Source organism: Triplophysa rosa, linkage group LG8 (assembly GCF_024868665.1).
Source record: "Triplophysa rosa linkage group LG8, Trosa_1v2, whole genome shotgun sequence".
NCBI lineage: Eukaryota > Metazoa > Chordata > Actinopteri > Cypriniformes > Nemacheilidae > Triplophysa > Triplophysa rosa.
This window is the reverse complement of record NC_079897.1, coordinates 12,072,785-12,096,388: the sequence shown is the minus strand read 5'-3', so window position 1 is coordinate 12,096,388 and position 23,604 is coordinate 12,072,785. Positions and strand designations below refer to the sequence as shown.

Genomic DNA, 23,604 nt, shown 5'->3' with positions numbered 1-23,604 from the left:
ACTGTATGGGATAAACACGCAAAGTCTGGTTTGAAACGCTAATTTTATTTATACCGTCAATTCATAATTAATAGAATCATTGTGTTTTTTCTTGTTAAATATCCCGTTTTAACCAGAAATGCATCATTATTCATTACAGGAGTGAAATGATTTCAAACAGGGGTTCATTTCGAGGTTTCGGTTCTATAGGTACATTCTGTAGCTGTTTAAGGAATATAAATGAAAATTCTTGTTCATGTTTGAAGGTCTAAAACATAATTTCACCTCCAGCGTTTTGAGCTTTTTCATGAAATATTAAGAGTCTTAAATATCTCAGCAGGTAGTGAGATGGGTTTAAGCAATGTGGGTGTGTAGGGAAACAAGTAAAAGAAAAAAAAATATTTGGATCTTCAGCGTTGTGCTTAGTCTATTCTTTCTGGTTTTGACGTTACACACATCTTTCTCAACCTCATTATGTTGGTTTTATTTCTGTTTTTCTTCAACTTTTGCCTCAAGCATTTATTTGTCCGATTATTCAGTGTTAAAAAAGAGAGTCTCTCTGACTTTGCATCTCTGCCTTCCTCTCTCGCTCTCTCTCTCTTGCCGTCTCTCTCCAGCTGAGCTTCTTGTCAGACTCGTGGCAGTCCTCGGAGGCATATCATCGATGTCACTTCCCATGAGCTCACTGCCGCTCACTGTCTCTACAGTGTGTGATCAGTTGGGACACACTTTCAGTCTTAGGTTTGATGGCTGTACAGTACAGCTTGCTGTCATATATGGACTCACTGTAGCCATCACACGGGTGTAGTACAGTACGTGTTGTCTTTACTGTAAGAGGTGTTTGTTTTAGGGGTTGTGGCTTGTATGAAGTTTTTTTTTTCAGAATGCACTAACCATTTTCCAACCATCTGTTTTGTGGATGCAGTTCGTTTGTAGTTCAAATCTACTCATAGTTAAGAGGGAAAATAACAGGCTGCTTTATCTGAAAACAGACTAGAAGAAAATGTAGGTCGTCTTATTTCTGAAGGTTTATATCATCCTTTTTATTATTTTAAAATGTTGATGAATGGAAGGACCCATTCTTTTAGAATAAAAAAAAATGAAAATATTAGCAGATTTCAAGTTTTATTTCGACTTGAGAAAGTAGTTATGTTAAATAAAAATGCATTAGTATCTCTTATACGCATCTCAAAATAAGATGCATTGTTGTGAGAATGTGGGCACAAACAAATGTACACTAAAGGTATTTGAAAACAAAATATGCATTTGACAATGTTATGAAAGTTGAAAGTTGGTGCTAATGCATTGGTCTTTCAATATACACTGCTGTATAAAGCGGTTATTACTGTCATGTTTGCCACTAATCTCTCTTTCTGACTCGTTTCTGTTTGTCTCAGGAAAGCACAGGAGCAGGATAAGAAGGTGGTTTTAGCAGGATGTGTGCCACAGGCTCAGCCCAGGATGGACTACCTCAAAGGCCTGAGTATCATCGGGGTAAGATGAGCCACTGTACACTGAACTACAAGCACTTACATCTCAAGTCTGTTTGTACATGGCGGACTGAAATTTAGCTTGTTTACTGCTAATCTTTCCTTCCGTTCAATTATCCCATGTTCATGTAAATGAGAATCACGCCTTTTTGTTGTTTTGTTTCTTTGGTGCTTTATCAGATCTGGAGCAATTGCACACAATAGTGCATACAATCATCTGTACATACATCCCTAAATAGGTGACAGTTCTGTGGTCTGTGAGATAAATACAATCACACGGTTTGAGAGCGTGAGGGTTGACTGAAATAATAATAAGACCTTTTGTTTATGGATGAGCTATTTGTTTAAGCGCTGTGGTTAAGAGGTGTTAAGGAAGCGTCTCATTTTCTGCTTGAGTGATCTATAGCCTTTTCAGCCTGTATTTGCATGAGCTAACCAGGAGTCAGTCGACAAGTCAATGTTAGTAAGTAAACATGTGGGTGATGATGGTTTTGTGTGGCTCCGCCCCTTTTACCGTTGGAAAAATCATCTTATGCAAATCGACCACCAGTTTTGCATATTTTGCCTTGGCGGTTGAATCTCCGAGGATATAAGCAGGATGTACGCGTGGAAAACAATTTGGTGCGTTATATAATCTAGAGAATAGAGCTCGGAGCTTGTAGCCATTAACTCGCCAGCTGTTAGCACTAAGACTCTGGCTTAAACCAACAGGCGTGTTTATTAAATTTAATTACATTATTTATGTTGTGCTGTTCAACGTAGTGTGGGAGATTACTATGAGATTCATGTTTATTAAGGAGACAAGTTCAATAATGAATGGCCTGAGCCGAGCACATCATGTTTTAATAACTTTCATTATTTTTGGTTTAAAGACCAATAAGAAACAGAATACTACATTTCAAATTCGTGTGAGAGCTTGTGAGTTTCTTCGTGATATTTATTAGCTGCGCTTCCATTACCCTTTAAAATGCGCAATTGAAATAGCGCAATGAAATGACGCCCAATGGAAACACGTCAATTTTGCACAAACTCCTTTATATCGCAAAAAAAAACTTTTACATTGGCATGGTGTTTTTTTCAGCCAATACGATAAAGGCATATCTCATATCTTTTGTCACATTTACAAGTCACGTGGCGTACGAAGACGTCACATGACCAATCGCTGTATGTTTGGGCAGAACACATGTAAAGATGGGATGTAAGGAATTCACATTGAGTAATATCTTATAGAATGGCCCAAATACAGGAAAACCAATGAGTGCAGTATGAAGATTTATTAGGAACAGTGAGTTAATATAAAATATATTCACCCTTTCGTCACAGTAGGTGGCACTATGCACCTCTAAAGTTGGTTCGCAACCTGCCATAAAACCTAAAATGAAGAAGTATGGCCCGAGTGACTTATCGCGAGAAGAACTAAATTACACTACAGTCACATAACTTCACTTAATGAAAACGCCATCATTTCGCAATATTTTTATCGACATTTAGAAAATATTGCATAAGTTTTGCTCAAATCTATAATGTAAACCTGGCTATTGTTGATTTATAATTTTTCAACCATCTACTATGGGAAGCTTTTTGTTGCATAGTCGAGGATGAGTTTTCTTTTTGCACCGAAAAGTGTCCATCTCTCTGCTGTTAGACGCAAACGTGAGGTCTCGGTAATGCACACGTTAAGCTCTGCCCGTCTCACTGTTTACCAACCGCGGCCGCAATGATGAGACTGAGATTGCCTTCCCACAGAGATGCTTTTCCAAAGGCATCGACCGCCTGATGCTTCTGCGGATCTGTTTATATCCGTAAAATATGCCGAACGCTTCCGGGGGCTTCAATCAAACTTGACTCACAATAAATGGAAAAAAGAAAATGGAAAAAATCTTTGGGAGCTAAAAATCTTTTCTTTATCTTGACCACAATATACCGTCAGGCGTCGGCTACAGGTGTCATGCCCATAAACCGAGGGATGACCCCATCAACTAGATGAATTTGATGAATTTTTATTTTAAAAAACGTCAAATTCTGTTGCACAAAAAAAACGTGTAAATTTGGTCATATTCAGTCCCCTGTCCAGTGTTATGTCTCTCTACTTCAGATAAGTTCATCATAGTCTATATAAAAAACTAAAGTGTGTTTGTTTGTTTTATTCTCTTTCTTGTGTCACATCATCTTTCCTTGAGCACCATGACTGCCACTGCTGCCCTCCTGCCCCCCAAAAGACAAGGCCAAAAATATTGCCGTGGCAAGTTAACGTGCCTCTGACCACAGTTGTTCATTCGAGTTGAAATGTCAGTGGGCCGGTGTAGCTTTAGGCTTGTTTGGGCACCATACAGAAGCCTTCAGCCACAGCAGGCATCCTGTGCTTGCTTTTTCCACTGCAGTTAAAAAGGAGATCTGCGCGGGGGCAAGTCGAGTCTTTCTGAAAGGCCGTATTGATCGTGATAGAGGAATGATAGAGAACGGCTCAGCCCGTTCATCTCCTGGCCCAGCGGGGCGGCCACAGGAGAACAGGAGGGTCCAAATGGCAGGAGGCGCCACGCTGGCACAGAGCCAGGCCCGATAACACTTTGTTATCATGGGCAAAGACATTCGGACCCCCGTGCAGCTTTTGTTTGGAGAAGTACCTGCACTCGAAAGCTACGAGGAGCACAGCGTTTACATTTACAATGCATCGAGACCTTGACTGCAAAAACAGGTGATAAAAGAAACAAATCTTTCTTATATAAGGGTCTAAAAAGGAGTCCAGATTTGTCTGGAGGTCTCAAAGTGTTTGATAAAGTTGCTTCAGCACACCTTTGCTTGGTCTAGACAACAGACTTCAACGTTGAAAGCGATTCGTCCCTTGTTGCTTTCAAGTAGTTTGCTTGAAAAACAATAGCTGTGGGGAAAAACAAATATCATTTTGAAGTACTTCTGACCTGGGCCGGATTTAAAGTGCGAGAGTGCAGCCGAGGGAGCCGTTGGCCCAGGAACACGTCAGTAATGCTAAACCGGCCGACCTCCTGCCGTTCCCCAAACATCTCCCTCAGCACATGAAAGAATCCACTCAATAAAATGACCTTTTTTCTCTCGCTTCGACATGGTCCTTGAGATCGAGCTCCTTTCAGAGCCAAACCTTCTCGCTGTTTCTCGGAGTCCTCGCAGCGGTGATCCGGGGCCTAAAGTGCGTTCGCCCAGCGGAACTCGAGCGGGCTGGCCCAGCAGAGTGGAGCTGAGATTGTGCTTCCATTAGAGCGAAATTGATTTCTGTTTCGCTGTTTTTCACGCATGTAACTGCAGCTGGCGGAGGTCCGGGGTCTGCAGTCCGTCTCCCGACCCACTGTACCATCGAATTAATAGCCCCAGCGGCTGGAGAATGGCGCGGAGCGCGCCTCCGGTCAGCCATTTAACCGCAGGATGCAGCGCACAATGGATACAAATTCCCTTTAATAGATCGCTTTCTACAGTCTCGCGGTCTCCATGCAGAAATGACCCGAGCGGAGGGAGGGTAGAGTAGAAAAGCTGTGAAAGATTACCTACCCCATCAGTCCCGTACCTTCTCTTGTTTCCTCGCCCCATTTGGCATTTTCTGGTTTTACGTGTGAGAGATTGGAATCTAGTGGTAGAAATGGTTTGTAGGTGTGTTGTTTAGGATGCTTTATTTCCAGAGCATCGCTTCTGTCTTTTATTAGAGTTGTGTATAATATTTATTCTTTATCGAGGAGGAATGTGTTGTCTGTTTTCCAGGGCTTTTAATATGTAGTGTGATTTGAATAATCATGGGGTAGGACAACCTGCAGAATGGAGATACGTTATCCGTTTCGTCAGTCCACACACAATCGGTGAACTTTCACGTCTTGCACTGATTCGGGGGAATAATCTGCAGAAGAATGGATTTAGATACGGTATGTGTTAAACAGTTTAGTAATACACTAAAAAGCATAAAATATTGCTGATTATAATGCAAAATGATACACTTGTAATAAAAGGATTTTGATTGTCACCTGTCTGTCTTTGGAGTTACAGTATATGGCTCTTTGAAATCATTTTAGTAATGCCGCTTAAAGTAAAAAAAACCTGACATCATTTATTCACCCTCAGGTTGTTACAAACCTAAACTAAATGTCTTTGTTCTGCTGAACACACAGGTAGATATTAGGAAGAATGTCAGTTACCAAACAGATCTCACCCCCCATTGAATCCCATAGTATTTATTTTCCCTACTATGGCAGTGAATGGTGGATGAGATTTGTTTGTTTACTGACATTCTTCCAAATATCTTTCTGTGTGTTCAGCAGAACAAAGAAATGTATACAGGTTTGGAACAATCTGAGGGTGAATAAATGATGACAAAATATTTATTATTGTGTGAACTGGCCCTTTAACTGTCATTGACAGTTTTTCTAGCAAACAATGTTCTCTATTGTTGCTTATGTTTTTTCTCATATTGTTACGTTTGCTTTCTCGTGTCACAAACGTGTTCCCTTATAGATTTTGTTGTGGTCAGTGGGGGCATTGAAGGAATACCTCAATCCAAAGTAAAAATGTCCTTATATATTCACCCTCATGTCAATCAAAACCTCTATTTGACACTTTCTTCTGTTCTGTGGAACACAAAATAAATGTTTTGTGTCAGTGGTTTTGTGTCCATACAGTGGAAGTCAATGGGAGTCAATGTTGTTTGGTTACCAACGCTCTTCAAAATATCATTTGTGTTTCGCAGAAAAAAAAATGTTTGCAAACTATTCCTGTAAAGTACACTTATAAAAATTTGTTAGATTAACATCAAACATGATGCACGTCGGTTGCACATAATAAAGTTATGTTTACTCGCCATAATTGATCTATGTTCACGTTACCCAATTTATGTTTGTTAAACAAACATGACTTTTTATATGTTAACATTTCATATTTTCATTTAACGTTCTCAACATTAATGTTTTTAGTTCTTTTATCTTTAACAAGATATTAAGTTAACAGAGCTTAACAGAAATTAAACCGCCCGCTACCTAAGCAAAGGCAATGCTTTTCTGAACAATGGTAACCACAGAACTCAAAAATATAACAAACTCCTCTAAATCTCAAAGATAATTGAACATTAGACACTAACAAGTGTTTCTCTTTACTAAAAAACACATAAAACAACACAAAAAACTCTCAAAATGCAGTCTTGCGCAAAGCATGCTGGGAAATATAAATCCTCTGCCTAGTTGTTACAATTATATGTTAACACAACACAAATCATTCATATAGTGCCAACATACATAGATTAAGTTACATAACTGAACATGAAAAAATTATGTTGTGACAAAAATTGTGTTGATTTAACTTGTTTGAATTAAGTAAATTGGACAAGCAGCAAAAACCATTTTTTTCAGTGTAACAATATAAAGATTGAGATATTTTGTTCTAGATGTATTTATCCAGCGTAGAATACAGTAAGGCACTGTCAGAGAGTGTCTTGTCTATTTGACAGTCTCATCAGTTTTGTCACTGTCAGAGCGCTGCAAATATCTGTCAAACATTTGTCACATTTTGCCGCTTCTTCCCCGGAAAGAGCCAATTACACGTCTAATGGCTTTCCTCTATGTCAGAGAGCTACTTAATTAACTTACAATCTTCATAACAAGGGTCGTGAATATGATTTAAAGCACTTTCTAATTCCCCGCTGTTTATGAATATGTGACATTCAGATATTAAAGATTACACGTTCATAACACTGGGGAATTTGATTCGGATCAGCTGTCAGTCACAGTTAACGCGAGGACTGAGGTCTGACAAGCTTCTCTGGTCTTTTAACTGACCGATCATATGGACGGCTATAAAACCAACACGTGTTTGGGTTAACATTCTCAACCGGAGACGCCAAGCAAAATTGTTTTTTGTTTTAATAGTGGAGTGTGGGTTTGATCCACTTCATGCCCGGTTTTGTGTGGTGATATGTCCGTGAAGGTTCTGATTTGTCCGGGTCATCATTACGGTCATGTTTAAAGTACTCTTAAAATCAAGGTGTTTTTTGATACGAGTATCCTTAAGTCCGGTGCAGTGTCTGGTGTTCTCATGATCTTTCTCACCTTCTCTCTGTAGGTCCAACAGATTGATAGAGTGGTGGAGGTGGTGGATGAGACTGTCAAAGGTGAGTCATACACTTATTGTTTTGTCTTTCTTTCTGGATGTCACCTTTCCTCAACACATTTTCATTTAGAGTAAATGCATTTGGACTTACAATTAAAGAGTAAATATTTTGTGATTTTTAAGGTACTACTTTGGTTTATGGAGTGTCCAACAACAAGTTTACGTACATACACGGTGTAAAAATACTTTCATTTTCGACTAATAGGCAGTTATTATTACCTTATTTCTTGATTGACTCTCACGTGATTCGTTCGGCGATTCATCTGTCTAATCCCCTCCTTTCTGTCGGCCGCCTCTGATCTGATTGGTCAGATGGTCTAGTCTGCTGTGATTCAGAGTCGACTCCCTTTTTCCAAGCCAATAACTTTGTTATTCGTTCACTTTCGGCTTTACAACTTGGCAGACTGCTTACATTCACACACAGCAACATTACACACTGCATGAAATGTCATTTTAAGGACATTGTAATAGTTACTCTTTAAAGTCTATGGGGAAAGACATTTCATCCGGATGAACAGAAAATGTTTAACGAGTTTCATTTCACATTTATGCTCATAAGCTTTTATATCAAAATCTTAAGCTAGGTTTAGACCACTTACAGGTGGAATATGGTGGAATGTATAACATTGATTGGTCAAAAAGTTGATCTCCACATGTAATGGCATATTTCCACCTTTAAACTTATTTGTTGTGAATTATTCACGACAGTTTTTATTTTAACAGTCTTTTATTCGCATGCCTCAGATTGCTGCTATTTTAAACCAACTATATGCTTAACAGCACCTCTAATCGTGGTGAAATGGCTACAACAACCATTTTTTCACGGCTTATTGCTCGGCATAATGTTTAATTTCAGATGCTCACATATTCACATTTCTGTACGCACCCACGGCCCACAATAACCTGTCAACAGTCACAGAGTTCAGGCTGAAAGCAGGTGCAGCCTTGAGAGATAAGAGGCTCCTGGAACTCGAATAATTGTTTGTTTGAAAATCTCTGGCTGCCTGGCAGACATTCATCACCGCTCAATGTATCTCATTCTTTTGTCATCTCTCTAGTGGTTTGTGGCTTACCGGCCCGAAAAATAAATAAATAAAGAGGCAGAAATCATAATTGCTGTGCTTTGCTGTCTGGCTACAGCTCTTATCCTTTCACTGCCCTCAGGCTCTCAGTCTCTGAAGATTATTTCATTTTGCTTTCTTCTTTTCCTTTTTCTAGACGGAGCAGGTATAAAGCTGTGTATTACTCCCATTCTGAAAACTGCACAAAGATATGATTTCATGGTCCTTACAAAAAAGTACTTTGAAATACACCGTAGGACTAAAATTCATGTACTGTTGTGCTTTAAGCTACTTCCATGAACATGGCCAAGGTTGCCGTGCATCATGTCTAAAATACCATGGTACTTTGTCCAAAATATCATGCGGAGACTTGTGCGTGTGTAAAACATTTTTAAAGTTCCAAATCTTTACTTGTTAAGACTTAAAACTGTTATGCATGCTTGTGACTGAACATCACTTGAAATATAAAACAATATTCTTGTGGCTCTTACACATAAAGGTGAACACACCTATGATTTCTAAGGCAGTAAAGCCAGAAACAGAGGATAGTAGGGATGAGTACCGAAACCCGATATTAAACGGGCCCCGGGGTAAAATTATGAAAGGCTGGAGCATCAATAAGCTCCGCCCTTATCGGTTCTGCTTTCGGTCCTCTGGAAAAAAATCTTCTCAACAATAGTTTCTAATTTTCAATAACACCACGAATTTAGTCTTTGGGGCATGCACATTCATTATTCCCAGCAGAGCGCGCGAGGCGGCACGTCACGTGTCTCTCGCGCAGTTTGTGTCTACACAGTGCGCACACATGAACAGCAGCACAGAAGAAAGGCGCTCTTAATTCGCGATGATGGCAGAGAGAACTAAACGTTCAAAAGTGTGGTTACACTTCACCAAAGTTGATGCTGACAGTGACAATGCTCGTTGCCACAAGTGCAACAAAACCTTTGCTTGTAAGGGTGGAAACACAAGTTATCTGTCAAAGCACCTGTCAAAAGTGCATCATGTACAGACAGAGAGATGCACTGTTTTTGACTGTTTAGCCCAATCTAGTTAATCTCTTGATGCCCCAAGGATTAAGGAAGAATTTACGAAAAATATTATTTATTTTCTTGTAATTTTTATAATTATTTATTTATTGTTAATTATGTTAATTCAAATAAAGCAATGTTAATTATGTTCCTAATTTTTTTCTTTTTATATCAAAAAGTACCGATAAGAATACCGTTAAAGTACCGGACCAATAAGCAGTATCGATAGGAGTAGTAATATCGTTAAAATCTTACGATACCCATCCCTAGTGTCTGCACTGGGCACAACACGACAAACGGTTTGTTCTTAAGGCACGGTCATACTACACTTTTTGCTCCATTGACTTCCATTCATACACATGTAAATTCGGCAGATGGGAAACGCAAGCTCGTGCGAAAAAGTTTCCTAAGTTAAAGTTTGGTGAACTCTGACCTGCGAATTCGTGATGACGCGGGACAAATAGTAGATGGATACGCCACAACTTGACTTTTCAGTTGGGGGAAATGCTAATATTACACAATCCAATTTTTATATAAAACAGCTTAAAAAAAAGCAAATACATGATGTTTAAAAAAAAGCTAATCGATGATGTGTAAAGAAAAATACTCCAAAATTTTAACAACATGTTTTCTGGTTGCTATGGTTGCTACTCATACACGCAGGGCTTTGCGTAGAAATGTTGCACACTGAAAGTCTAGTCTGACTGGGCCTTTAATGGGTTTGTCGTGTCATGTCGCATTGCATCGCGCCACATCCAGTGTGGGCAAAATTTACAATTATAAATTGTAAATTTATAATTGTAAATGGGTTCTCTATTGTCTTTTGTCATGTGCTGCACCGTGCCCGGTGTAGATGTGGTGTAATGCGGACATGATGTCATAGATGGGGTGATGCTATGAAGAATGACAATACACTGTTTAAATTTCTTTGGATATACACATTTTTGAAGGCATTTGGGATAATACGAGCACACAGGTGAACAATACACAGAACACTGTGCTAGACATGTTTGGATATTTTTATCCCAAAATCTTACATATTGTGCCTTTTACTGCTCATTTCATTTTGATTAGATTGTTTCTATATTTACAGTAAATAATCATGCAATCCAGTCATTTGTTATTACACTGCGAAATAATTCCTTCACTTAATGATCATTTGAAAAGGTCACAAGGATGCCTTGAATGTCCAGTTGGATGTGTATGCACATAACAAGAAAGAGTAACATTTGACCAGAGTCAGCATAATGACTCACGTAAGTGTGTGTGTGTGTGTGTGTTTATGTAAACACAGGCCCACAGCTGCTGAAGTTATAGAGGTCAGTTATGGCTCCCGCACACAGGCCGACACAATAACCGGTAGCCATAGATCTGTGGATCACATATCCAGATGATACCAGACCCGCCGGCAGAGAGGGCTGAAGGGTTAAGAGAGAAAATCTGCCAAACCGTCACCGCAGGACCAGACCCGGAGCTCTTCAGCAGCGCGGCCAAGAGTAACAGTCATCTGAGCCCACCGTGTTTGTGTAACAGCGCTGACCTTGAACATTCTCTCCAAGACTGCCTTGGACAACAGGGATCCACACCAAGAGAATGGCAGGAGTCGGCCTTGTCCGTACAGTCAGCGAACACACTTTTTTCTCCCTGTTCTGGTTTAGCAGCGACTCATTTCTCAGAATTATTATTACTGTATATTAGCAGTTGAGGGGAAACATAATTTGAGACTTGATATATGTTAGTAGAGACTTGATATATGTTAGTAGCCGTACACGCAGGTTGTTCGGAATTCGGTAAAAATTAGCTAATAAAATATTTCAAATTCACATTTTATGTCCAGTTTTTTTCTCATGTGGCAAGTAGCCGTGTAATAAGCCGGATAATGTACAGGCAGCCGGTTGTTATCGCGAAATAAGCCGCTTAAGTGTGATACCTGATCACACTGTCGGAGTTTATTCCTGCCATAACAACCGGCTGCCTGTACATTATCCCATACTTGTTGCATCTTTACGGCAGCTTTCCGTGCATATTACAACATGACTTTACCTTGGCAAGCACACTGTCACACACTCGGACAGCTCTTTGTTCCTTTGACTAATTACGCCGCACAACTAGATTAAGGGTAAAACAAAAGACTTTTTTAAAATAACCTCGTTACTCGAAGTTTCACTTTTTTCTGGGTGCCTTTTATCTAGTGATAGTCACGACGGTGAAACCTTCTCCAACTCCCGCTGTGTCCATTAAGATTAAACGCAGACAGAGAGCTGCTCTTCTGGCCGGAGGCTGACCGGTACCTCTGATCACTCGCTGGATCAGACCACAGCACCATGGAAGAGGAAAAAATAACACCCACCCCCCACGGTGAAAGCCCGTGGCCGCTGGATAGAAATATACAAGAGTGGGTGTGGAAATGAGGAAAAGGTGTTTTAAAGAGAGAGCGGATTCACATCAGGACCCTTCAGCAGTCAAATTAGCTGCTGAGGGATTGCCCGTGTTGTTTTGGTCTTGGATCATTCACTGCACATGTCTGCTTTTGATGTAAAGGTGCATGTCGCCTCGAGCGCTTGTCAAAGATGGTAGTGGTAGTTGTAATGGTAGACTTGTTTTAAAGTGCGTTTAATATGTAGCTGCTCACACAGTTAAGCTTCTTCTAAGACCCAGTGAGGTGCCTACCTAGACAGCATTCTGAAATCAATCTTTTTTAAAGTCTTTTCTTTTTAAACGTTTTGATGCTAGGTTCTTAGGATTTTGTATGTAATTTACAAAACAAGTCATTTATAATATTTACATAATATGTAAATTATAGTTTTAAGAGAGACTCGAACTGTTAAAGTTAAAACTTACCCATCTTGCATCAGGAGTAGACTTTGGACTTGTGCTCACTTATATCTATCTGGTGTGTGATACCTGTGTGTTCTTTTAGCCGTGATGCTGCATAGTGGTGCACTTCTTATCCGCTGTGTGACCCCCTTCAGACATTGGAATAGTCTTTCATTTTGTGACATTTGCTTTTTTTTGGTACTTTAAGCTGTTTCCTTATAATAATGGAGTTCTATGGGGAAGAAACGCTTAACGCAAGATTTTTCACTTCATCCATTTAATAAGGGTTTGTTTTTTTAACGGAAGGTAGTGTTTATTTACAAGTAAGGTTCGACAGAAATGTGGGCTTACCTGGTCGTTGTTCAGATCGTTGACATAGGTACTTTGTGTTTGTGATGGTGAATTCCTATGGAGCAAAATCACTTGCTGCCCTCCAGCTGCGCCTCTCGCGTCATAAAAACCACATGATTGCAAATGACCATTATTGTCTAATTATGTCTTATTTCACCTTGTTTTTTTCACGTCACTTGGTATTTAAAATCGAAATATATGATAGAGGAAATCTATAAACAAGTAGCTATTTTTAAAAATATTGAACATATTTTCCTATCAACTAAATGATCTTATACTATATTATAACCATCCTAAATCCTATTTATCACTAACAAAAATAGTGTAAAACACATACAAACTAAATTATTGTATTTACATTCGTAGGTAGCGTCAAAATCTCGCGCCATAATTGCTTCAAACTGTGTTGCGGGAACTCTTAATCAATGATCACGTCATCTTTGAAGTGACCATGGCATGTACCCTTCCCCTAACAGACTTCTGAAAGGTTCCATTGCGAAGGGATTCACGTGTACACTTTAGTTTGGAACGCCCCTACAAATGGCGTCCCCTTCGCGAAGGGCCCTTCAAGGGTGCATGAATGGCGTTTGGAAACCGCCCTGTGTTCACTTGATTGAAGAAGCAGAGTTGAAGAGCCATTCAATTGTTCCCTCATAAATATTTTCACAGATTGTCAGAACCACTAAGGATTGAATCCCATCCAGCTAACGTATCATATGTTTTCAATATTAAATGTTGTCTTATAACAGGATGTTGTAGGTGTGACAGAGTGTGACTTTAATTCACGGCATCTCTCATCTAATTCCAGGAAATGATCGTTAAATTCAAATAGTCAATGTCGATGTGCTGTCTGTGAAAGATTTATGTTAATGCGTTTGGTAAGTAACGTCAAGACTTGTTTGGTGTCTCATGCACGCGTTGCCCTATATTATATTTATATAAGTCAAATTGCTTCTCTATTGATTTCTGAGGGACAGACGCTCAGCTAGAGACAAGATTGACAGGGCTGATATCAGAGGGAGAGAAATGGATGCGTTCAGGGTGGGCGGGATATAAATCACACTCTCGCAGACATCATCAGTGTCACGCTGGCTGTTTGACTGACAGCCGCTGGAGAGACATCAGAGAATGAACAGTCAGTGAGAAAATAGAGCCTTTTAAATGAGCTGAATCACACCCTTTCATCTATGCGGTCTTTACTGCCAAAGCCAAATGATTGTTACTAATTCATAGTTTTACACTCCAAATCCTAAGACATTGGTGTTTAAATGATTTCATCAAACCCATAATGGAACCAGTTTGTGCTTTCGAATAGTCTTTGCCAGACTATTAAAATGTGTGAAATAATTCTACAATTGTAAATTGATAATATGACTAACCTTGTGCACTTTCTCTTTTTTTGCTTTCTTAAGTGTAACCGAGCGTTCATTTTGGCTCCTGCATGAGGATGTCACCTCCATTCATGACGTCATGGCCATCCCGTTCAGTTTCCGAGAGAAAGCTCTCGGTCTATGACTTTCCACAGATCCAATGAATCAGAAAATTATATGTTACACCTCTGGCTTGGATCTTTTCTCTTTTTTTTTTCGCAAGCAATTATTTTCATGTAGACGGTTGCATGAATTATTTAGTGGATTTGATTACTTGACGCACACGAGTCTGGATGGAAGTGATGTAATTAAATCGGGCCCGTGATGTGGGTGGGTGAATCGGATAGCCGCGTCAACCTTTGACACGACGAGAGGCATTAGCTGCCTTATCAGATTCATCTCCTCGGCTTCTTTATTAAAAAGCCACGCTGCAGAAGTCAGTTTATTGGAGATCTCTGAAGGTCCCTCCGTCATCCGTTATCTCTCTTTTTCTCTCACTGTTCTTTTCCCACTTGTCCTGATTTGTTCAGGGTCTAATGTTGTGCACTTCTAATAGGCTGTTATGGATTAAATTGGTTTACGTCTTGTTAAATTTATAAGGCTAAAAGAGGACAGTCACTGCAGTGCTATCAGTCTCTGTCTCCAAATGGTAATAAAAAAACATCATTGTACAAGCAGACATGTTTGCACAATGCTTTGCCATTTTGGTTGTTTATATTGACCGCTCTGTAGAAAAAAAGACAGGTGTGCAGTGTTTCTTTACAAAGTGACTTCAGCAACTAGGCAAAGCTGGTACACATAATACTTCTTTTGATCGTTTTACAGATACTTAAAGGCTTGTAAGTACACAACTATTTTAGCTGCTTTGTTTTTGAGAGGGTGAATGGGCAATTCCAGTAGTTTAGATTTGCAGTCAAAACCGTCAATATAAACTCTCATAGAATGAATTTATTAATAGTATATCGAACCATCTGTTTATATGTTCATAAACCCCTTATGATTAAGTCCAGAAATCCGAAACGTATCGGTTTATACACATTTTTAAAGGGAAATACACGTGTTACGGATGTGACAAAAAAGGGCAACGATTTCGAGATGCAACATACTTTTTAGGATTTCTGTTAATTAAAATACACAATTCAAAAGCAATAACACCCAACAAATGAGGAAGGGAAGGCCCTATAAAACTAATAAAAGATGAAAAACAGAAGAAAAACAGTTATCAATTATTATAGTAACATTACTAAAGATAAACTAGTATAGTTATTAGTTTTTATAAATATAGTTGTTATATTTTATTTTTCATGTGCCCATTTAGGAATATTGGCGTTTATGAAGCTTTCACCATGGAAAATCATCGTAAAATTATTAAAGGGGTGGTATGGCACGGCTAAAACGATTATTATTATTTGTTTTAGATGTAATGCAATGTGTATACACGATTTAAGGTTCATAAGCGCTGTATTTTACACATATACTGTGCATGTTTGTATCTCCTCTTTGCCCCTCCTCTCTGAAACGTTTACAAAGCTCATCGCTCTGAAAAGCGAGGTGTGCTATGATTGGCCAATTAACCAGTGCGTAGTGACTGGTGGAATACTGCAAGTGTGTGACGGACATGTAAAGCCTCTTACCCTATTTGGAACATCAGGTTCCAACGGAATTGTACTGACAGGTACGCCCACCTTACTTGCGTATACATTTGGGCGGTCTTAGTCAAATCATACCACGAACTGACGTAGATTTGTGAGGGTGTGGTTACACGAGGCGTTTCAGAGCATTCGCTTTTAGATAAAATGCATCTTTTGTTCCGACGCTTTAATGTTTGCAATTTGACGTGTCTAATACATGCATGGGCAACTTGTAACACACCAAAGACACCGAAAAACACGTATTCGCGCCATATGACCCCTTTAATAAAAATACATGAAACAAAAATGATTTAAAACATGCTTTTTTTAAAACTTGTTTATTATTGACGTTCACATGAAATTACCTAGATCTCAAACTAAGTTCAGAACTTGGAATATCTACTGTATGATGCCAGAGAAATATTAGATCTATTTTATTGTAGATTTGAAACCTAACATTTATCTGATATCTTCACTTCTCATTGTGTTGTGAAGAGATTCAGAGCTGTATTCTTGAGCTTTTAATGAGCGTACCACCAGCTCTCTATAAAGACCCTTGATAGTTTGAGTTCTTCCTTGTGCTTTTAGAAAATATCAGCAAAAACGCTCTCGAGAGGTCCAGTCCAATTTTTGTTTCTTTTCAGAAAAAGTCCTTTCAGAAATGCTGTGCTAACCACTAATCAATATCTTTCCCACAATGCCTGTGTGCAGTGAATTCTCCTCAGGCTTAATAGCGTTGGCTACATGTCAGGGATTGTATTATTCCGTTAATATCAGATCTCGTAATGAGCATCAGCCTAACACAAGTGAAGGCATAAGCATTGTTGTATGAATAATGAGGTTTGACTATGATTTGCTACATTAATGGTGCGGTGTGTGCTGGTGGATGCCGTTTGTGTGAGACTCCTCAGAGTTTTCATTATCTCTCTCTATGCTTTTTCCTCATTGTTGCCTTTGCCACCTGAGGCATCTCGAGGAATCTCCGAGGTTATTTCAGTGGAATTGTGTTGGGTTTTTAAATCGCGGTCTGTATGCATTGCGAACATCTGGAGGGTTCAGGTCATGGTTTCTCGTTGTTTGCGTGTAAAATACGAACGAATCTAGATGCATTCACGGCCACATCTCAATATCTACTCGGCCGTTCCGCGTTCTCCCTCCATATGCTCAGCGCCCAATCAGCATGCAGCAGACGCCGCTCACGCTCACAGCTGAATAGCGATGCTCGGCATTCTGGGAAATGACACCACATGGCCAATCTCCCGTGGCCCGAAGCTAACGTGTGATTATGTTGGAACGGAACGAAATCCTTTATTCTGTCTTCTTTTTGGCACCAATTTTTATTCATCCATTCGGCCGTCCGTTCTGTGTGATAATTCTGCGCGTCTCCTCAGGCTTCTGCGCTCTGCTGCGTGAAGTGTAATGACAGGTGTGTTTGTGTTTGCTTTGAAGGTCACTCCGTGCGTCTGCTGGGTCAGAAGAAGGAGAAGGGGAAGCGTTTGGGAGGAGCGCGCCTGGATTTGCCAAAGATTAGGAAGAACCCGCTGATTGAAATCATTTCCATCAATACTGGGTAAGCTGTTTGCAATACAAACACGCTCATAAAATATTCACCAGCATCACTAGAGAATTCAGTTTCTGGCTGACCGCTTCTATTGACACACTGGGATGTGGCTGCCATCTTGGTTCCCCCTCAATGATCCAAATACTGATGAGCTTCTACATATTTTATGACTTTGTGCGTGCGTGTGTGTGTGTGTGTGTGTGTGTGTGTGTGTGTGTGGTGTTTAATTGTGTACGTTTTAAATATATATGTGCTTTATAGATTGTTATTTACAGGATAGGGTGTCATGACCTTAGGTGGGAACATTGTCTGTGTGAAGGGTCCTTGATTATTCTCTCTCTTTCTAGTAGGAGGTCTAATAGAAGTAAGAGTTGAGTTCCATTGTTGTGGATGACTGACTTTAAAAAGCCTTTCACAGTTACAGTCTTAAAGGGACAGTTCACCCAAAAATGAAAATTCTGTCATGAATTACTCACCCTCTAGTTGTTCCAAAACTGTATAAAGACTTTGTTCGGTTGAACTCAAGGAAAGATATTTGGATGAATGTTAGCAACTGAAATTTCTGGGGCACCATTGACTACCATAGTAGGAATTTTTTTTTTGTTTGTTTTGTTCTGTTGAACACAAAAGAAGATATTTTGAGTAATTTAGGAAAGCAAACCGTTCTGGGGCATCCATTTGAATGTTTTCTACTGTAGTCAATGGTGCCCCAGAACTGTCAGTTGCTAACATTTTTCCAAATATCTTTCTTTGTGTTCAACCAATTTAAATTTATACAGATTTTGAACAATGAGAGGGTGAGTAATTTATGACAGATTTTTCATTTTTAGGTGAACTATCCCTTTAAACCTGATATATTGTACTATAGACCCGATATATTGTACTATAGACACATCTGAATATTTTAAAGAGAGTGAATTCCCACCACTCCAGAGCTTTATATGTATAACCGAAGCACAGATTTTCAGCATATAGTGCTGCTTTATATACATTCGCAAAACAAAGGTCAACATGTGAAGGTTCGGGAATCAACCATTAGCCTACTTTATATTGAAACAAATGAAGTTTGGAATGCAGCCTAGAGGGCAAAAGCTTGGTCAAGGAGATATGACCTCGTACCCATCGGCTCCTCTAACAGAGTTTCAGAGTGGGTGTGTATAGTTGGGAGAACCTGCCTGAAGGACAAACATCTCAACAACAATCCATCAATGAGATCTCTACGGTCGAGTGGCCAATCAGAAAGCACTGCTAAAAGGCATATGGCAGTCTGCCTTAAGTTCACCAAATGGCATTTAAATGGCTCTTAGAGCACGAGTAAAACTGACAGAAGAATTGAACTACGTGGACTCATAAATGCCAAATCTGGCTAAATGCAGGTATGGGAGAGTTGGGTAAGATGTGCCAATTCTTCAGTTATCCTCCATTTAATGAAAAAGATGGCACTGTTGAAATGGAAAACTTTTTTTTTAGACTGGAAATAGAAGAAGTGTTTTCAGAGTGGTTCAGTGACCATCATGTTTGTGACATGCCATACTTGAAAACCCCAAAAAAGCCTGGACTGCTTCTGTCTGTTATTAATGTTTAGTCTTGGACTATACTCATACGTATTGCCTGGGAAGTAATACAATGGTCAGAAAAAATCCTTTAAACTGAGGTGAGAATGTGGGACACAGACCAGGGTCCCCTGAATTCTGTCAGCTACAGTATTTTAGATTACAGTGTTTAGGGAGCCTGCCATTTATTCAGTCTGGCAGAATTCCTTTACCTTTCAGTGTATGATTCATCTCTCGCTGTTATTCTTCTGTGTTATTTATGCTTCACATGACCCCGGAATATCTCTCCAAATATTTGCATCTGCGGCATACCCCGTCTTTAAAACACTTTCACTTGACTGGTCGCGAGTGTGATATGTATTCCGTGTTTGATGAGCGTGTGTGTCTTATCCGTGTATGCGGTAACGGCTCGTGATCGCAGCAGGCGGTGGTGCTGATGTGATGCTGGATGTATAAAGTGGTCAGTGAGCTATGGCACCCAATTTATCACTCTGCTGCTCAGAGATTGGCCTCTCATTTTGGCCCTCAAGACCGGAGGGGTGACGTCTCTGGGGTTCACCAAGAACAAATCCGCTGCACACCACAGCCGCTTTCCATTTTACATCAATATTTTGATTGACGGGGGCAGGTTTCATTAAAACAGTGTTTATTTGTGCCGTGTTCCTGTTGCTATTAAAGTGGCCTCTCAGTTTGGAGGCAGCCCCTATTTTTAGTATTTTCTGTTTACGTCTTAATTAAAAGTGATAGTTCACCCTAAAATGTACATTCTGCCATTTACTCGCCCTCTTGTCATTTCAAACCTGTATGGCTTTCAGAAAATGATATTTTGAAGAATGGTGGTGACCGAACAACGGCGGTACCTATTCACTTCTATTGCATGGACACAAATCAATGCAAGGGGATGGGTACCACCTTTGTTTGAAATGTTCATTTTTGGGTCAACTCAACCTTTAAAGGAGTCAAAAATACATATTTTCATTAAAACAACAAAGCTGTTTGTGCCTTGCAAGACTTTATATTTGCCCAATATCATGTATTTGGTTGCCTCTTTGGCACACACAGCTGCAGGCCACGCACACACATCGCACCTGGAGCGTGTTGACAGTCCCTCCTCTTCCGTGTCTGACAGTTTGCAGGGCCCCAGAGGGACCCAGACTTACCTGAGGCCTGCTATCTCTCGCTCTCATCTGCCACCTCTAATCTACCCGTTTGTTCGACAAATTCCCCAGCACACCGGCGGCTTAATTAGAAACCCGTCTCTTAGTGCCACTTAGAAACAAATGAGATGCAAATGGAAACACCTTGAGACTCACAGGAGCACCTTCCGGGGTAGCAAACATGCTGTTTGGGGACTTTGTGAATTTCGGCGTTATTTTCCCAGAGATTCCTTCTTGCCCCGTAAAGTTTGCATATCAGATCGCTCTCTAGAGGAATTTTTTTTGGAGCAAATGGTGTTTGCGTAATGCATAGCTTGTAGACGTGTGCTTGTGAGGTTGTTTATGGAAGGAAAGTAATTATCTGTGTGCTAATGTTGGTCTTAAAGCGCTCTACAGGGTGTGCGTCATTAGGGTCAGGGCTTTGGTCTTTCTCCATTAGCCTGATGGTAATTCAGAACGGGCCTAATGTAATGATTCCTGGTTCTTCCAAAAGCATCCTTAATGCCTTTTCAGAGGGTTGTAACCTTTTGAATGCACATTATGAGTTCACACTAAGGGCTAAGTGTAGTAAGCAACCTTTGCTATATTGATGATTAAATTCTGCAATAGGCTTTACACACGTTCTCGCCTTATCAGGCGTAGGGGATTAAAAAGCCTCCCTTCGTAATGTGGTAATGATTTTTTTCCCACAGTGGTCCGACTACGTACATCTCGGTTTCCCAATACGTAGACCACAGGCATGACTGTCGGTCTGGTTTCTATTTGTACCGTTTTACGAACGGTGTCCTAGTTGTCATTTAATGATTCTCAGTGGTGCTCGTGAGCGCCCCCTGTGAGACTGTGTGACCATGATGCAGTTGTATATATCAGTCTGAGTGAAGGATTGAGTCGCACAAAGGTTTCTGTGTGCAGAACGTGGTATCTTAGCCACGATTCAGTTTTCCTAAGTCAGGTTTTCATAAGAGATTATCTCTATTCATTTTCTCAGTGTGTGGACATGCGCTGTCTCTCCTCACCATGTAAAATTGCTCAAGTCATTGAGTCGATGAGAGGATAGCGACTCACTGCTATGCTAACCATGCTAAGACTGGATGTGATGTTTGTAACAGTGCAAAATGAAGAACTACCTCAAGTTTTTCAGTTAAGACATGTCTGTTTGGATGAATGTGTGCTTGGAGGTTAATAATTAAATATATACTGTATGTTATTGAACTTTGTCAAAATGTTTAAATAGTTGGTTTACTCGTAAATGAACAATGTATATATCCATAGTTATGAATGAATTACACTAATGTAACTAATGGACCGGTTCTGTTGTCTTTGGAGAACAATAGGAGATGTTATCGAGAATATGCTGTTGCTTTTTCCTAAACAGTGAAAGTGTATAGGAAAAAGCATTATCAAAATCCAAAAATGTCAAATGCAAAGAAATGCACTATTAAAGTGCCATAAAAATAATCCATATATCGTATGTCCTTTATTCCAAGTCTGCCAAAGTCATATGATTGATTTATTTAAGGATTAGTCTGTAATTATTTATTTATTTATTTGCTGGAAATCTCTCAGCTCTTAAATCTCATTCATGTTTGTATAGCCTACCGTATATTTGAACGGCCTGTCAAAGTGCGTCAGTGATGCCAAATGCTGTTTGTTGTAACTCATCCTTTAATGGATCCACAGTTTCCAGGCTTTAGAAGACTTGGGAAGTTGTACGGACCACTGCTTTTTTTAATAGTTCACTACTTTTGGTGCTTGAGCAGCACGAACGTTCTACCTAAAATCTTCTTTTGTGCTCCACAGAAGAATGAAAGTCATACAGGATTGGAATAAGATCAGGGTGAATAAATGATGACAGAGTTTACATTTTGATGGGAACGTTATGCACCTACAATTTTATAATTCAGAGTTTGTGGGAAGCTTATACTGAAACCGTCTTGGCAGGAGGTCATATCTTACCAGCCCTCTAATGTTTCGACTTCTTTTCAATCTCCTGAGCTTGACAGTTGGAAGTGAAACCTTATTAAAACACGTCCTGTGACAGTCGACACGTGTTGCCTCATGCTGAGCTATATATGTGAAAGCCGTTTCACTGTGTACGTAAACACAAGAAGCCGAGCTGGAGTTTTCACTAAAGTTCAAAATGTGCAGGATTTGATGTCTTGCTCAGAAGGCACGCTTGTGTCGGATGTATCCCATCAACAGCACTTGTTTAGCGTATCTTTTAATCCTTAATGACGACGGTTGTTTTTGTTAGAATGTGGAAAGTTTGAGCAGTGACTAGATTCGACTTGTTGCAGGTGTGTTTATATGCTTCCCAAAGTCACTGTCAGCAGGTCCGAGTCTTATTTCCGCTCAGCTGTTTATCAGTGATTCAGCGTGTTTTCAGTTCATATGCTGTGCAGTCGCCTGTTGGAACAAGAAACAGTTTAAATCTTTTCGTTTAATGGATAATTGTTGTTAGTTCATCTCATGTATGTGGTTTTTAAGACTTGGGATGGTCTGTCTGGTTTTAAAAGGTCACATGAGTGAGTCATGTTGTTTTGCAAACTAGCGTGTTGATTTTGTTAAGCCGTGCGAGCAGTCTCTGTGAGAACTTCCTGATTCAGGTATGTTTGGTTTGGCGTGTGAGAGTGACTGATCTTTCTCTCTACCACACTTCCTGTGACACTCTGCCCGACCCCGTTCTAGATACCCTACGAGTCATCTTGCTCTGTGAACTGGAGCAACAGGGTGGAGAAGAGGGGCAGGAAAGCTGTTGTGGTGTAGTGTGTATGGACTGAACCGTGGAAGGACAGTGGGCTTAGCTTTTATTAAAGCTTTTTTGGTTAAAAATGACCAAAAAAAGTAGGGATGCACCGATGTATCGGCCACCGATATTGGATTAATTTAACACCATCGGTTTATTAATTAACCGCATGGAGGCAATGAGTTGAATGTCTGAATAATCCAACGTTTTTGTCTGAATTGTTTGTAATCGCTTGGTAAAACAAATCTGTTCAAAGGAGTCAAAAGAGTTGCTGGTCTGGTCCCAGTCCGGCCTTCAGATTTTTCTGTCACTGCTAAAAAAAATCTGTTCTAATTAGAGATGTTCCGATACCCCTTTTCCCATCCCGATTCCGATACCTGGGCTCAGGGTAGGCAGGTGTAAAAGTGCAAAATGAAATTGAATACCACTGTTATACATGAATAACTGTGTAATTATCGGGACGTGTACCACTACAGTATCCAATCAGAATCCAGAGCTCATTCAATAAAGCATGCATGTGCTATTGAAGGATGCTGTCGTTGACACTGTTCTGGTTTCTCTTGTGATGCCTCTCTTATATATGTTTGTCAAAATCTGTTTTTGGAAGGCTCTTAAAAGCACATATCTGATCTCATTTTTGTTTTGTGCTGATGCTGTCGTATTAGTTAGAGAGAGGTGTGGCATCATACAGTGATGTCCGTTTTTCACCGATATGCCCTAAAGGAACAGGACTTTAATGAAAGCAC

At 39.9% G+C, this 23,604-nt stretch overlaps 1 protein-coding gene across 2 annotated transcripts in view; it reads left to right on the top strand.

Moving 5' to 3' along the window:
* cdkal1 (CDK5 regulatory subunit associated protein 1-like 1) overlaps positions 1–23,604 on the top strand; it is a 419,123-nt gene that overhangs the window by 136,642 nt on the left and 258,877 nt on the right. For both annotated transcript variants that reach the window (XM_057341126.1, XM_057341127.1), the window contains exons 5-7: positions 1,377–1,473; positions 7,536–7,584; positions 17,291–17,411. In XM_057341126.1, the coding sequence (XP_057197109.1) occupies positions 1,377–1,473; positions 7,536–7,584; positions 17,291–17,411 (267 nt within the window). The remainder of the gene's footprint in view (positions 1–1,376; positions 1,474–7,535; positions 7,585–17,290; positions 17,412–23,604) is intronic.